The sequence below is a fragment of the Tasmannia lanceolata genome, unplaced genomic scaffold (genome assembly GCF_043159265.1).
Source record: "Tasmannia lanceolata isolate RefF3 unplaced genomic scaffold, GAP_Taslan_0.1 ptg000025l, whole genome shotgun sequence".
In the NCBI taxonomy this organism is placed as follows: Eukaryota; Viridiplantae; Streptophyta; class Magnoliopsida; order Canellales; family Winteraceae; genus Tasmannia; species Tasmannia lanceolata.
Window position 1 is genome coordinate 3,099,944 of NW_027518702.1, and position 17,374 is coordinate 3,117,317.

The window sequence follows — 17,374 nt, forward strand, 5'->3', positions numbered from 1 at the left end:
AGCGTTCATTTGATGGGTCCTGATATAGATAGGGTGTGCCCAAAAAATTAGCTCCATCGGATCATCCTAACCCTTCAATCTATGGACGAACCTTGAGCTGATGGGGGCAAACCCTAAACAAATTGAAACTACAGGGGCGTATTTGTCACGTTTTAAACTATAGGGGTGGAAGTGGATATGTCATAGACGAGAGCAGGTGTAAATGTAATTATCCCTTTTTTTTTTTTTTTTTTTTTTAATCTTTATTCCCGTGTAAAATTTCGAACATGTAAAAAACAGACATAATTATGGCGTTTCCCGTAATTACAGATGGTGAGATCATTCTCGTTCTCTCTTTACCAGGAATAAGAAGGGTAGGGGAAGAAAAAGAGAAAGGCCAAAAACACAGAAGGAAGACGAAGCAAAGAAAGAAGGGAGATGGAGAGCGAAAAAGGGCATGAATCTTTCTTTTGACTCAAGTATGTTGGTTTTCTTTCTCAAATTTTCTTCTCATTTATGTAATGATTTTTCTTATTGGTTGTTTAAAACAGTGAAGGAAAGGGAAGGAGAAACAGTCCCTTTTTTTTTCTTTTCCCATTAGTTCATATTTTACCCCAGTAGTTCATATTTCTCTCTGTTTTTAGCAAATGGGTATCTGGATTTTCGACTATTTTTTAGTGAGAAGTGATTTTTCGATTCTTTTTGTCTCTCATAAAATTGGGTAACTGAATTTTTTCAGGAAAGAGACAGAGAGACAGAAATAAGGTAGAAGCAGCAGCGGAAAAGGTAAGTTTTTTTTTTTTTTTTGGGTATGTTGATATTTTTTTTCTCTCTCTCTCTCTCTTTGCATGCGTTTTTGGGCATTGGGAATTTTCTTTCCTCACTCTCATTATTTTTTTAAATAGAAATCTAGACCCACCCAATAATCTATAATGAATAGATTTTGAAGAAAAGAGAAGATATGTGACAAAAATTGAGAAAACACGAGTAGAATATTTTGTTTGGTAATGAAGTTGTTTAGTCCAAATGGGCGCTTAACTATTGATGATTAATGCCCAGCATCCTGAGGCAAAGTGGAAACATAATTTATGTAAACGGTTTTATAGGAAAAAAACAACTCTCACATTTCTCTTGGTAGGCCTGCCTTGTTGGATTCAATTAAGAGATATGGGGCAGTTTAGCAGTTCTCTTCTAAATTTGTAGGTATATACACTATTTTAGGCCGCAAAATATGCTATCATATGACCCGCTGTTCTATTGATTCGAGCAAAATTTTCAATCTAATGGAAAAATTGAGACCATTGATAGTCTTACTTGTCCATTCACAGTATTTATAACTGGGGTAAAATTACTTCCTTTAATGTTCTTTGAAATTCTGTTGTTTGAATAATGTTTGTTCTTTCCAAATGGCAGCAAATTTAGCATAGTTAAATTTGACTCAAGTATGTTGGTTTTCTATCTCAATTTTGCTTCTCATTTATCAAATGGTTTTTTTTATTGGTTGTTTAAAACAGTGAAGGAAAGGAAAGGAGAAGGAGAAACGGTCCTTTTTTTCCCCATTAGTTCTCTCTCTCTCTCTCTCTCTGTTTTTAGGTCTTTTTTTTTGCCAGTAGTTCATACTTTCTCTCTTTTTTTAGCAAATAGGTATCCGATACGTGAATCTTCTTCTTACGAGGAATTTTGAATAGATTGGTTTTCTTCGAGGGAAACCAGAACCTCCAAAGTCTTTTGTACATAGTTACCAGGGTGGGAAACGGAAACGAGAAACGAAACGTGAAACGGAAACGGGAAACACATGAAAAAAAATACAGGGGAAACGAGAAACGAGAAACAATAGAAAATCGTACGAGAAACGTCTTAGGAAATGATGTGTTTTTTCCAAAATGATTTTCATAAGTTCCACACATGTTTCCTACACGTTTCATATGTGTTTTCTACGAGTGTTGCATACATTTATCACGCGTTTACACATTATTTACATAAGTTTTCCATATTTCCCATGTGTTTCAGAAATATTTCTCCAATTTTGTATCATATTTTGGAAACGTTTCCGAAACGTGTTTCTCTCATTTTAGGGGAAACGAGTTTCCCAACCGCGAGAAACACCTTTTAGGGGAAACGAGTTTCCCACCCGCCCAAGGAGTTTCCGGCAACTATGCTTTTTTAGCCTTTCTTTCCATTCAAGATTATAAATGTTACAGAACATAACAGACACACAAGCAGTTGAGTTACATGATCCCACTACTCATAGCTCCTACCACTATTTACAACACACTTGTTAACTTCTCCCACTACAGACATAACTCCTACAACAGATTAACTACAACAGCAAATTAACCACACCCACTGCATAACAGATGTACATACATGACACCTATGCATAACTACCACCCATGATCACATCATCCCTTTGCATGTAGCACACATGGACACGTAACATTCCCTCTCCCTTAAGGAACCTGGTCCTCCAGGTTAGCATCGGGAAGTCGAGCGAGGATTGTTTGATATACTTCCCACGTAGCGCTTTTTTCATCAACACCTTGCCACTTGATTAAAACCTCGGTGATAGCACGGTTGCTACGTCGCACAATCCGTCGATCAAGAATCTTCTCAGGTTGGGGCTGCAAAACTCCTTCGTCATTAACGTGTGGAAGAGATATTTGAGTTTTAACGTGTTGCCCAATCATCCTCTTGAGGAATGATACGTGAAATATAGGATGAATTCGCGATCCTTCTGGGAGCTTTAACTTATATGCAACTTGTCCTATGCGCTAAATAATCTGGTACGGTCCATAGAATTTGGGAGACAATTTTTGTACTCTACGCATTGCAACCGATAGTTGTCTGTTGGGTTGAATTCTTAGATAAACCCAATCGCCAACTGCAAATTCATGATCAATGCGATGTAGATCAGCATTCCTCTTCATACGTTCTCGGGCAGTGGATAAGTTTTCTTTGAGAAGCTGTATCATTTGATCCCGACTCTTGAGTACATCTTCTACTGCTTGGACATGTGTACTGCAGGGTACATAAGAGAGAAGATGGGGTGGTGCCAAACCATAGACATCTATGTTGTGAAATTTTCCTCCAAATATAAATAATATGGCGTACCTAATTACTGGTTTCTGTGAAAAACAGAAAGAATAGATGATTAGTATAACCTTTTCGATGCGGCGAGATGAGGCACGGACTAGGTCGCTCTCTTTAAGGTGAACCTGCGCCTCTGCGGAAAAACCTCCGGTGCAACAGATCCGAACGCAATCACCCCCAGGATACAACAGCCTGACGCACCGTCGATATTTATCTGAGCTGCACGATCAGATAAATTTGAACCACACGGACACACGGTGAACACTCCGATTGCCCAACCAAGATAGAAAATAGAAGAAGAGAAGATAGTTTGAAATACAGAAAGTAAAAATATTATTCTGTTGATGGAAAACAATGCTCTGTTATTAACAGTAAGAAAACAGTGCTCTGTTATGAACAGAGAGAGAAGACAGAGAATGGTTGTTTTTTTTAAAATGTTGGTTAAGGCTGTATTTAGAAGCAAAACGTGTCTATTAAAGACACCCATTAAAAAATAATAAACGTATCCTTTAAAAACATATGGACGCATCCCTCAAACGTTAAATACGTTTTTAAATGTTATTAAGAAGGTATCTAACTGTCAGATTTGGAAAGAATTGAAGGGACACGACTGTTGGGTTTAAAAATAAATTTCGTTTAGAAAATAAACTAAACGACACGACCCTTCGGGTTTAAAAAAGATAATTACGTTTAGGAAAAACCCAAACCCAACCCACACCCACACGCACCCGCGCCCACGCCCACGCCCAGTCCCGACACGGCACAGCTCGGCTCGCCGCGCGCTCGCGTGTCTGTGTTTTTATTTGTTCCATTTGTTCTTTGTAAAAGAACCAAGGCAAACAAATTGAATGCCCTTGAAAGGCCCAAGCCTTTGTCTCAACACTCCCTCTTATATGGATGGGAGAATTTTTCTCACTTTCCCATCTTGGACTAAACTTCACAAGTGAAAAGAGAGCATACTCCAAAGGCTTTAGATTTTTAGTGGGAAAAGTACAAAAGAAAGAATCAATTTGAAAACTTCAAATTTTGGGTGGGAAGTTCAAAAGATAAAAGGAATCTTTTCAAAAAGCAAAAGGCTCTTTTTAATTTTAGTATTAAAATACTAACAATCCCCCACTTATTTTAATAGATAAATTACTAGTAAAACTTAACGTTGGGCTATCAGCAAAGCAACACGTATAATAAAGGTGACTATGTCTTGAACCTTTACTTAGTGTTAGTGCATTCTAACTGTAAGGAATTGATAGTGACTATGTCTTGAACTACAATCCTTGGGTACAGAAAGACGTGCACCACACACATGATACTAAAGTGTTCAATTTGTTCCAAAAAGCTCGCACATTACGGCCATGTGCTACATCCCAGTATCCATGTATGCATAAGAGAATAATCCTTTATTCTCTTTGGAAGCGGCCCACTTCCGCGCATACATGTAGGTGAGTCTATCAAGGATGCTCCTGTAGCCTAGACATCCCACTCATACGAGCTATAGATTTCATTAAGAGGAATAACTCAACCTTACAAACGCTTCAGGATATCATGCTTAGGTTACAATGTTACATCATAAGGATGGGCATTGAGATAAACTCAAAATCAGCATGATCGTCAACTAATTACACTATGACTCGTTTTTCCCATTGAAAACCTAGTTCTTGGGATCTTCAGTCCCTAGGTTGGGTATCCATCATAGGTAACTATTTACAAATGGGCTTTAGTCCCACCCCCCTCAATGTATTGTAGATTTTCTCCCTTGACAAGGCCTTAGTTAAGGGATCTGCCAAATTATCACCAGATCTCACAAAGTCAATGGTGACCGATCCATTAGAGATCAACTCTCTCACAGTACTGTGCTTCTGGCTTATCTGTCGCGACTTTCCATTATAGCACTTATTATGTACTCTTCCAATAGCAGCTGTGCTGTCACAGTGAATCAAAACAGCAGGAACAGGTCTTTCCCAAATGGGTATATCAGATAAAAAGTTTCTTAACCAACTAAGCTCTTCACATGCAGAGGTTAGTGCTATCAGCTAAGATTCCATGGTGGATTGAGCAATAATAGTCTGTTTCTTAGATCTCCAAGAAACTGCACCACTACCAATAGTAAAAACGTAACCAGTGGTGGCCTTGGAATCTTCTGATAAAGTATTCCAATCGGCATCACTGAAACCCTCTAAAATGGCAGGAAACCTATGGTAGTGAATCCCATTATTAATGGTTCGTTTAAGGTATCTCATGACTCGTGATATAGCATTCCAATGTTCTATACTTGGATTACTAGAATATCTACATAATATACCTACCGCATATGCTATATCAGGTGTGGTGCAGTCTGTAACATATCTTAAACTACCAATAATACTAGCATACTCTTTTTGATTAACACTATCGCCTTCATTAGAATACAATCTAATACTAGGATCAAAAGGAGTACATACTGGATTACAATCAAAGTACTTATACTTTTGAAGTATCTTTTCTATATAATGGGACCGGTCTAAAGATATACCACTATCAGTTCTTGTAATTTTAATCCCTAAAATTACATTTGCTTCTAGATCTTTCGTATCAAAGTTTTACATTAATAGATTTCTGGTTTCTTTAACTACTTCTAAGTTAGAACCAAAAATTAAAAGATCGTCAACATACAAGCAAATAATAATACAATAAGTATTAATATACTTATAGTATATACACTTATCACTTTCATTGATTTTAAAACCATTTGATATGATTACTCTATCAAATTTCTCATCCCATTGTTTTGGTGTTTGTTTAAGTCCATACAGGGACTTCATTAACTTACATACTTTATTCTCTTGACTTGGAGTTATGAAACCACTAGGCTGGTCCATATAAATCTCCTCTTCTAGACTACCATTTAAAAAGGCAGTCTTTACGTCAATTTGAGGGATTACCAGATTATGGATTGCAGCCACTGCAATCAAAACTCCAATGGATGTAATCCTAGTAACTGGAGAGTACGTATCAAAGAAATCTACATTTTCTTTTTGTCTAAAGCCTTTAGCAACAAGCTTAGCTTTATATTTGTCTATGGATCCATCTGGTTTCAATTTTCTTCTAAGAACCTATTTACATCCTATGGTCTTAAATCCTGGTGGTAAATCTATTAGTTTCCAAGTCTGGTTTGACATCAAAGACTCCATCTCGTCATTGATGGCTTCTCTGTAAAAATCGGCATCTGACGAGGACAAAACTTCCTCTAAAGAGGAAGGATCTCCCTCCAAACTAAAGACATAGAAATCAGAGCCAAAATCCTTGGTTATTTTAGCTATTTTACTTCGTCTAGGTTCAATCTCGACTTTAGGGTTTGCCTCTAACCTAGGCACGGTACCCCCACTATCCTCAATAGGCACGGTACCCCCACTATGTCTAGACTTAAAAGGAAATTTATCTTCAAAGAATTCAGCATCTGGGACTCTACTATTACATTGTTATTAAGGTCTAAAAACCTATATGTCTTACTTGTAAGAGAGTATCCCATAAAAGCACACTTTATGGCTCTACTTCTTAGCTGGGGTCTCTTAATATCAGGAAGCCTTACATAGGCTACCCTAAAGTAATTTACATTGGGTTTTCTATTCTTCCATACTTCGAAAGGTGAGACTTTAGTTTTGTAATTAGGAATTCTATTAAGAACATAGCAGGAAGTTAGAATTGATTCTCCCCATATGTTAGAGGGGGCTCCTGAACATAGGAGTAAAGCATTCGTAAGTTCCACTAATGTTCTAATTTTCCTTTCTGCAACTCCATTTGAGGCGGGGGAATAAGGAGCGATTGTTTAATGTATAATTCCAAATGACTTAACAAATTTAGTAAATTCTAATAACTCATATTCACCTCCTCTATCACTTCTTAGTCCCTTAATCTTCCTATTGAATTGGTTCTCTACTTCTAATAGGTATTCCTTAAACATTTTTAAGGCTTCACTCTTATGTCTAATTAAATTGATAATTGTATACTTAGAGAAGTCATCTATAAAAGTTATAAAGTATCTTTTACCACTACGGGTTAAGATATCATCTAACTCACATATGTCACTATGGACTAAGTTTAAAAGCTCTGAATTTCTTTCAACACTTTTGAAAGGTTTTCTAGAAATTTTAGCCCTACTACAAGTTTCACATTTCTTAAAGTCTTCTAAGACTACTTTAGGAATAATTCCTAATACACTCATATTATGTACATATTTTCTATTTATATGACACAACCTAGCATGCCATGAATTAACACAAGAAAGCATGTAAACAGAAGAATCACTTGCATTCATTATTTCAATATTCAGTTTGAACATTCCATCATATGCATATCCTTTTCCAACAAAGGATCCAAACTTGGTTACAACATACTGGTTAGACTCTATGGTTTGTTTAAAACCAGCCTTGTTAAGAAGAAAACCAGAAACTAAGTTCTTCCTCATATATGGTGTGTGAAGAACATCCTTCAGCATCACTTTCCGCCCTGAAGTGAAGCAAAGCTCAACGTTCCCTACACCGAGTACCTTTGTAGTATGTGAGGCTCCTAGAAGCACCTTCTTCTCCTTGTCTGCAGGCGCATACGTCTTGAACCACTTCCTGTCAAAACACACATGATGGGACGCACCAGTGTCGACCCACCACCCTTCAGATCCTCCAACGATATTAACTTCAGTGATCATAGCCACAAGTGGCTCTTCTATCACGTTGGCTTTAGGAATTGACGCATTTTTCTTACGTCGACACATCCGTGCAATATGATCTTTAAGACCTCTGGAGGTTCCACTCATTGTTGAAGACCTAAGAAGCACGAACAGGTACGGGGTGCGGATACTACACGACACGGGTACGTGATTTTCCAAAAAAAAACCTGGTGCGGGTACGTTCGGGTACGCCCAATACAATAATATATTTTAATATTTTATTATAAATTTATAAAAATTAAAAAAACAATTGGAGAATCCAACAGATTATTGCACCCAAAAATCAAACAGATAATCAGTTTTGAATCCAACAAATGTAATTTTGACTCTCAACAGTTTTGGACTCAATCCAATAATCAATTTTGAATCTAATAGATTATTGCACCCAAAATTGCATTTAGGCCCTGTTTGTTTTGGATTTTGAGAACAGATTGTGAGTCCGAAGCTGATTCTTGGACTCAAAATTAGACTCAACAGATTGTGAGTCCAATAATCAGGCTTTGGACTCATAATCTGTTCTCAAAATCCAAAACAAACAGGGCCCAATGTAATTTTGAGTCCAAAATCTGTTATGGACTCAAAATCCACTGTAAAAAAAAAAAACAGGGCCTTAGACAGATGAGAGGGAGAGAGAGTAGAGAGAGTGAGAGGCAGAGAGAGAGAGAGAGAGAGAGAGAGAGAGAGAGAGAGAGAGAGAGAGAGAGAGAGAGAGAGAGCCCGTGACCTAGTTAGGGTTTTATGTTAAAAGTCTTTTTTTTAAAAAGTTATCAACCCCTCCCCCCCTTTTATAACAACACCCCCTTTTAACCCTTTATGTTTTAAAAAAACGTACCCTAAGTGTCGGGTGCGCACCCCGCGCACCCTTTTCTTTTTATAAGGTAGCTGTGACGGGTGTGTACCCGACATGCACCCACCACGCACCCGGATGCACCCGCACCCCACACGCACCTGACACGGGTGCAGGGGGGTTCAGAAGAGTACCCGTGCTTCCAAGGTGAAGACTTTTGCGGATGCGTATCTCATATCCATCTCATGATCTCCTTCCATTTTAAATTATAAGACTGATCCGTAGATGTTGCCCAATGCTTCAACTGTCGAGGTTGCCCATGCATGAAGGGGAATCCCATAAAAGTTGATACAAAAAGCTTGAGCCCCTTGTTGGAAATCAGGATTCCATTCGGCAAGGGAAAGGAGGTATTCACCATAGGCTTGTCCGCCAAGGTTAAAAAATTTCCTTGCCAGATCTTGTGATTCGAACATAAAGACTACCTCTTTCTTGCTCAAGATACATGGACAAGGAAGGGAGGGGATATCCTAGAGCCATTTCGCCCAGAGCCAGAGCTCTTTTAATTCCCATTCTTCAACCTTCAGTCTTCCAATAAGGTAGGCTTTAAGGAGTTGGTGCCTCTCTGCCACTTCTTTTCCGGTAATGGAAATCACTGGTGTATCTCCAGAATCCAATTTTTTGATCAAACCAGCATCCTGCCATAATTCAAGCTTATTGTTTTCTTCTCTGGCTCGAGCTTTTTTGATCTTTTCGTTTTTTTTTTTTTGAAAGATAACAAAAGATCCATTCGGATAAGAAGAAAGATTACGAGGGGGACGAGTAGTCCCAACAACCAGAGCATACTCTGGGACCTATTTACATAGGGAGACAATCTAAGATAACATGCCGACACCTTCTGAACAAATTATCGATGCAGAGATTAAATTAACGCCCTCATTCGCTAGGGTATCTGCTTCTGAATTCGCAGAACGATGACGGTGATTAATTAGAGGACGTAGAATAGAAACCAAGTCCCTAATTTAATTAAGAGATCTTTTCATTTTTTGACAATGACGGCAATTCATTCTTCTTCTGAAGTTTTAATAGTCACAACTTTGACAGAACCAATCCCCTGGGAGGACAGAAGAGAGGCTAGTAGGGCTTGGGCCCCTATCCATTACGAAAATCCGCGATTATCAATATGAAAGGAAGATGGGATGACAAGCAACCCCGATTGATCAACAGGAGAGGGGATCAGGAAGGGCTTGGGCCCTTAGCACCCTCCGGTCGATTGTGGTTTTCGACCACCACCGATGGATACCTCCTAGACCATGGATAAAAGACCAGTCTCCACGCCGAGTCCGAAGGATCTTGAAGGGCTTGGGTCCTAGCGCCTCTGAAAAGGAAAAAGAGGGGCTAGAAGGGCTTGGGCCCTCGAGATCCGCCAAGAGAGAGGTTATCTTGCCGGAAAATTATCTAACAAAGAAAGAGAGAGAAGAGAGCTTCGACATCTGAATCATCTCTTAAAAACATATTGAGAACCAATTTACCACTAAAAAAGAGCGGCCCAGTGCACGAGGCTCCGCCATTGCGGGGTATGGGGAGGGCTAGATGTACGCAACCTTACCCCTGCTTTGCAGAGAGGTTGTTTCCGTGACTCGAACCTGTGACCACCAGGTCACAATGGAGCAACCTTACCGTTGTGCTAAGGCTCGCCCTCTAAGAACCAATTTACCACTACACCAGAAAAACATTTTTGTCTTATAACACACTCAACTCAACTAAGCCTTTGTCCCAAACTAATTGGGGTCGGCTAATGAATCCTGTAGAACATTTTTGTCTTATAACATTAGAAAAAAACATTTTCTCTGATGTGGTGGTACTTTTGTCCTTAACATCTTGTTTTTTTATTGTCTTCGACCAGGGGCACTGGTCTTTGCAGCTGGGCCAGTCCGATGACCAGATATGGATGCATATAAATTGCACACCACTCTAGGTCAGAGCAGAATGTTGATCTAATGCAGCCCTGAAAGATATATATTTCATCTAAAAGAATCTTTCTCCTTCCAACAATTATTTTCTTGAAGAGTTGAATTTTCTCTAGTGACTCATCTACAGAAAGGACAGTTGAACAATTTATCTGTGCAAGAATGTTAGCCACTTTTCTTCGATTTTGTTGTTATTGTTTCTTCCATATTTGATAGCTAAGGATGGGCTTTGAACTTCTGATCTCAATTCTATATGCTTAAGAGCAGAACCATAGGCCCTTTTTTTTATGGTAAGCTTGATTAACAGGATAGAGTTGTGTTGCATGCTTTACTGGTGTATAATTCTTTCTCTTCCTTTCCCTTTTGTCATTTTGGGTGTGAAACAATTTCCCACATTCGTCTCTTGGGTGCAATGATTCCAGGGTAAAGCATTATAGATGCTTGACAGAGTTGTTTATCTTCTTTCTATCGGTTGCTGAGATAGGTGAAGAAATCTCTGATTTACTTTATGAAGGGGTTTGTAACAGTCTACTACATCTATGGATGCAAATCTTGAAAGATATATAGGATAGCTTGCATTAGTGTTTTTTTTTTTTTTTTTTTTGTTGGGGGTGGTGGTGGTGGTGTTTCAACATTTTGGCTAATCCTTTGGATAAAATCCAATTGATAAAAGAAAATCAACAAATGATTGATTGAATATTCTTTCTATTAATTACTTTTTCTAGTGTTAGCATGCACAAATACACTCATATATATATATGAGGAAAATGATTGTGAGCTTGAAGCTCATATAGCTTATATGAGCTTGAGGGCCCAAACACATGGGTCCCACATTTTTTGTGCTGATCCAAACCATTCATTTGCAAGGCCCCATCATAGATAGGGTGTGTACCAAAAATCAGCTCCATTGGATCTTCCTAACCCCTCCAAAAGCGGAGGGCAAAAATGGGCAGATTTGTGGCAAACGGTGTCTGTCTATTTTGCCCTCCACTTTTGGATGGGTTAGGATGAATCCTATGGAGCTGATTTTTTGTACACACCCTATCTATGTAAGGGCCTTTCAAATGAATGCTTCGGATCATCCTAACAATGTGGGCCCACATGTGTTTGGGCCCTCAAGCTCATATATGCTATATGAGCTTCAAGCTCACAATCATTTTCTCTCTCTCTCTCTCTCTCTCTCTCTATATATATATATATATATATATATATATATATATATATATATATATATAGAGGAAAAGGATTGTACGCTCGACCGTACCTAAAGTTAGGTACGGTAGAGTGCCAAATCACATGGGTCCCCCATTTTTGGTGGGCATCTAAACCATTCATTTACAAGGCCCCATCATAGATAGGGTGCATACCAAAAATCAGCACCATTGAATCATCCTAACCCCTCCAAAACTGGAGGCCAAAATGGGCAGATTTGTGGACAAACACTGTCTGTCCATTTTGGCGTCCACAAATGGATGGGTTAGGATGATCCTATGGAGCTGATTTTTGGTATGCACCCTATCTATGATGGGGCCTTGCAAATGAATGGTTTAGATGCCCACCAAAAATGGGGGACCCATGTGATTTGGCACTCTACCGTATCTAACTTTAGGTACGGTCGAGCGTACAATCTTATTCCTCATATATATATATATATATATAACATGCATATGCAAAAATAGGCCCTTTCCCTTATCTTAGGTGGTGATGAACCGATGTTGAGACCCTTTGGTCCATATGAGCACTCCATAGCACTTTTCCATAGCACTTTTAAGTCTTAAATCATTTAACCTTTTATATGTTATTTTTAGTTAGTGCCGACCCCGACTAGTTTTGGACAAAGGCTTAGTTGAGTTGAGTTGAGTTGTGTTATTTAGTTAGTAAAATATGATGATGAATGGATGAATCATCCGTTATTATTTTAGGTTTTAGAATTTGATATCCATCGACAAATATTTTGGAACTCTGGGTGTCTATAAACAAGTTTTTGGATCTTGTTATAGTAACAAAGCAGTGTCATTTTACACCTGTTCTTTTTTCCTGTCCACCCTTTATTTATTGTGCTCTTTATTTTTGGACATTTTTTCTTTTCCGGTTTTTGAGCTAGACAGTTTATACTCGTCATTTTAACTTGGAATTTGTCTGCCATTATACGTTTTGCTAACCAATGGTCATGAGAACAGCTTCACGTCTTCCGTTAGATGTTCTGGGTCATGCTAAACTCCATTTGAGGGAACATCAGACAAACCAATGGTTGCTCTTTACATGGTTGTACCTGCTAGTTTCAAGCTACATCTCTATGATGTTGGACCCTCATTTCATCATGTCCTTGATCATTGAGTTTAATATATTCATTTCATCATGTTCTTGATCATTGAGTTTAATATATTTGAATTCTTATTTCTTTTCAATTTTTCATCATGGGGCATAATGTTGCTTAGGATTGTTATAAGGTTCTGCTGGACAATGGGCATCCACAGTTTTTACTGGTATTCCCTTGTCCAAGGCTATCTTGATTTTCTTGGAGGAAACTTTTATGCATGTAGTAGGTTTACTTCGGGGTGGTGAGTCTAAAGAAGGGGTGATTTTGTGATTTTCTAATCTAGAAAACCCAGAAATACCTTCTCAAATAGGATCAAACACGATTTGCAACAAACGTAAAAAGGAATGTGAGAAACATAATCACACAATGCAAGGAGACAAAATTTATGTGATCAGCAATGTGCCTACGTCCATGGGAGAAGGGTTTCACTATTTTGGCTTAGGGTTACAAAACTCTCCTTCTTCTTGGCCAAGAAAACTCAAAGAAAACCTAAAACTCATAACCACAATATGTGGCTTATATATCAACGCCACTGCATCAAGAATATGACCAAAATATCCTTTAACGCAAAACAGTAAATTAAAATTTCCTTCCGGGTTGCACAACATCTATGATTTAAATTTTCCTTTAACTACAATCTCTATTTTTACTTGATTTTCTGTTTGGTTGGTCATTTAAAATTCAGAGATTGTACATGTTACTGAGCTGATTTTCACAAAATCTGCGTCTTTCATTAACTTGGGCGTGTTAAACACCTGGAAATCAAAAGATGGATATTGCATTGTTTTTTAACAGTGACTTGTGTCAATTTCTTTCTATCATTCGTGTTGGCTATTTAAATAAGTAACCATGCATTTTCCATGGCTTATGTAGGCAGTGCAATCTTTTGGGAATTGCTCTCAGATCGTTGGAAAATTGGTAAAGATGGAGGATTGCAATCCAACAGTGAGGCAATGGGAAGATATGATCCAGGATTGTTTAGTGGAAATATTTAGGCGGTTCAGTGCCATTGATTTTACTTCGGGGATTGCTGAGGTTTGTAGCTCATGGCGCTTGGCTTGTTCTGACCAATTTCTTTGGAGAACTCTTGATCTAGGGCAGTTAAAATCCAACTTTATCAAGATCCCCTATGCACCATATGTTTGGGTGGATGATAGATCCAATCAGCAACTGACACGTGTGTTGAAGATTGCAATGGGTCTCAGCCGTGGAAACATTTCATGCATAATTTTCCATTTCAATCTATACCTGATGGACAATCAATTGATCTATGTTGCTAACAGGTAATATGCCTTTCTGTAACAAAATCTGAGTGCTGAGAATAAATTTGAGACTATAGCTATTGAAGTCTACCATATTCAAAATGTGTATTAAGGGTGGTTTCTAATCAGAGAAGAAAGGCAGGATGAAACCTATGATTTAGCCGACACTTTGAATTTATTGCTGACACACGTGTTGTGTCGTGTCCGACACTCCATTCGTGTCTACACGTGTTGACACTCCATTCGACACTTTTAAATGTGCCGCTAGAAGTGTGAGCGTGTCAATACATTTTTGTACTGTGTCAAGTGTGACATTCTGTTTTATTTTTGAATATTGTGTGTTGGGTGATGATATTTTCACCCCCCCCTCCATTACGCATGCGCCCCCATTATAACGTGATTTGACGTCAAAAAGCGTTAAAGTTGCCCACTTTTCACATCAAATCACAATATAAGGGGAGCGCATGCCTAATGCAGGGGGAGTGAAAATATCATCTCCCTTGTGTTTACCTCTTATATTATTAACTATTCTTTTATTATAAACTCTTCTTTTAGATATTTGCTGTTATATCCCCTTCCCTAAACCTAAAACACTAAACAAACTCTTGTTTGATTATGGCATGTTTATTTAGATTATAGTTGATTAATTTTAATATTTATTAGTTTGTTAAACGAATACCATATTTATCTTGTTGCATATTATGATAGTAATTGTTAAAGTATAAAAAGATTAAATAACACCATCTCCATTAGCTTAAGCCTTTGGAGTAACTGGTCCTGAGTCACGTGTAGGCCAACCCTAGAAAGAGGGGCCACACGTGAGGGGAGTGTTAAAGTATAAAAAGATTAAATAACGCCATCTCCATCAGCTTATGCTTTTGGAGTAGCTGGTTGTTTCACAGTAATCAGTAATTCTATATGTATGCACGTCTATAGGCGTGTCGCCATTTCTATATTTTTAGGGGTTACCATGTCAAACACTATGTATCCGTGTTGGAGCTCAACACACGGATCCGTATCCACAAAATCATGCTTATTTATACTTTCTATTTTACCCGTATCCCCGTTTCTAAATTTTGGGTGTTTGCCATGTCTGACACTCCGTGTCCGTCTCCACACATGACACTCGTGTCCGTGTCTACAAATCATTAGAAGAAACTAATTTCTTAGCCATTTGTCTATGCTAACTTTGATGAGCTCTTTCCTGTTGTGGTACATGATAGGAATTAATAAAAACATCGGAAATTCAGTAACTGATTTGAAGTGACTGTTATAGATTATCGGAAAACACTTTTTTTGGTTCTTAGCAAAAATTACAGGGATTTTATTTTTTCTAAAAGTGTTAAATTTCTTAGTGGCCATTCTTCTTTTTTTTTTTTTTTTTTTCAATGGCATTTTGAGAGCCAGGGGTGCAATGCAAGGACTTCCTTGTACTATTACATGATCCTAATACGCTCCTTCATTGTTCTGATTTAATTATGGTTGCATTTGTACAAGTATGTTGCAGAATGAAATACAAGAAAGAAACAAATTGATGCGGATTTTTTTTTATAGGTGCCCACGGCTCAAACAACTTGTTATACCAGCTTGGAATCGCATGACCAAGGGTGGAATTTGCAAGGCTATCCGTATGTGGGGAGAGCTGGAGTCCATGACAATGCCTAGCATTCGTGATCCTGCTTATGTCATGGACGAAATCCGCTTAAACTGCAAGAACTTTACCCAGCTCAAGATCATGGGTCCTTGCAACATCTTTCTCGCATCGTCTATAGTCACTTTTCTTCCTAAGCTGAAGGTCTTAAGCCTGCGATGCTCAAAGCTGTTTAAGGAAGCTTTAGTAATGATCTTGGATTCCTTGGAACACCTAGAGGTGCTGAACATTTCCCATTGCCTCTTGATAGAAGCTCCTCCTCCACCGGCACCAGTGAGAGTGTTTAGGGAACTCGATGAAGCAATTGTAGAGAAAGCTTCTCGATTACGGGAATTTTTCCACTGCCAGAGAGCCTCGTGCGTTCTATGTCAGCGAACAATCAATGATGACGGTCTCATGAGATGGTACAAGTACGAGGAGGGGTTGTGGCGCACAGACGAGGTGATCTCTCTTTCATTCTGAGATTCTGGAAGCTTGGTAGATTGTTCTATATGTTTTGGATGTTTACAAGCATAGCAGCTTCTGTTGTGGAATAAGTCAATGGTAATTTCCTTTTGTTTTGCTTCTCCTTGCCAATAAACATTATTGTAACCTTAAACTTATAATTTAGCTTTGCTAAAACAATAAGAGTAATTTAAAGTTTCATTTGACGTCGCTTAAACTTTCTGGTGGAGTATGTCAGGTTTACTATAAGCCCAATGGTTCAACCCTTGGCAATCTTTTATCTTGTTTTGATGATTCCAAACACAAGTGTTTTTCTGTACTAATTGTGTTTGTTGTGTAAGTTGGAAATTTCATCTAGGTTCAAAGTCAAGGAAGCTTGGATCAAGGCTATGGAGCTATCTTTGAAAATCAAAGGAAGCCAAAGCAGTGAAGATCCAAGAAGGGATGACCACTTGAAGTGAAGAAGAATGAAGCTCATCACGTCAAAAGTCAAGTCTTTAGTATGTAAAATCCAATCCATCACTTAGAATTACTTAGAGGCAAGGGCCACTCAATTGAGAGTAAAAAAGTTAAATATCATAGAAATCAAGTGGATCCAAAGCTCAAGTGCCAAAGAGAGTTTAAAATTGAAAAAGTACCAAAATGACACTTGTTTGGTTGACCATAGGCCATTATCTTATGGATAATGGGTCTAGAAAATTTCCAAATAATTTTGAAAGTATTTTTAACAGAAAGTACTCTGTCAGAGCTTTTCGTAGCACAAGAACATCGAGATCCGATAAGAAACGAGGGAGATATGAATTTTACAAGTTGACTGCATAAAACAATGTTGCTAGGGCTCTTGAAGAAGTGTTGGGGCATCAGAACTTGGAACTCCATATTTTTTTATATATGTAATAGCTATTTGAAACTAGCCGCTTGAGAGCCATTGGAGGGTGTCCGAAACAGGCTTTTTGGCTATAAGTGGGTTCTCAAACCTCTTAGACTCAATTAATACACTCTAATACATTCTTGGAACATCATTTGAGTTAAAATCACTCTGTGTGCCTCTCTTGGAGATTTTGTGAGGGATTGGATTCTAGGTCTAACTTGTACATCTTTCTTGTGAGAAATTCTTATTGTATTAGCCTTGTGAAAAGGCATATTTTCTTTCTTTCTTTTACCATTGTATTTGGCAA

The 17,374-nt window shown here is 38.2% G+C and overlaps 1 protein-coding gene across 2 annotated transcripts; it reads left to right on the forward strand.

The window, feature by feature from the left end:
• Positions 1-312: 312 nt before the first annotated feature.
• LOC143858178 (F-box/LRR-repeat protein At3g48880-like) lies at positions 313-16,413 on the forward strand. 2 transcript variants are annotated; one of them, XM_077368818.1, is made up of 5 exons: positions 350-458; positions 719-765; positions 10,456-10,527; positions 13,713-14,122; positions 15,656-16,413. In XM_077368818.1, the coding sequence occupies exons 4-5, from the start codon at positions 13,764-13,766 to the stop codon at positions 16,212-16,214; spliced, it is 918 nt and encodes a 305-aa protein (XP_077224933.1). In that variant the 5' UTR covers positions 350-458; positions 719-765; positions 10,456-10,527; positions 13,713-13,763; the 3' UTR covers positions 16,215-16,413. The 2 variants fall into 2 exon arrangements, with proteins under 2 accessions (XP_077224932.1, XP_077224933.1); XM_077368817.1 differs by lacking the exon at positions 10,456-10,527 and having other exon boundaries at positions 313-458.
• Positions 16,414-17,374: the final 961 nt, after the last annotated feature.

Bases quoted from the DNA above. Each gene is read 5' to 3' on its own strand.
- LOC143858178 (XM_077368817.1), top strand. From the start codon at position 437: ATGAATCTTTCTTTTGACTCAA. The intron at 459-718 runs GTATGTTGGTTT...GAATTTTTTCAG, and splicing joins GAATCTTTCTTTTGACTCAA to GAAAGAGACAGAGAGACAGA. The intron at 766-13,712 runs GTAAGTTTTTTT...TGGCTTATGTAG, and splicing joins TAGAAGCAGCAGCGGAAAAG to GCAGTGCAATCTTTTGGGAA.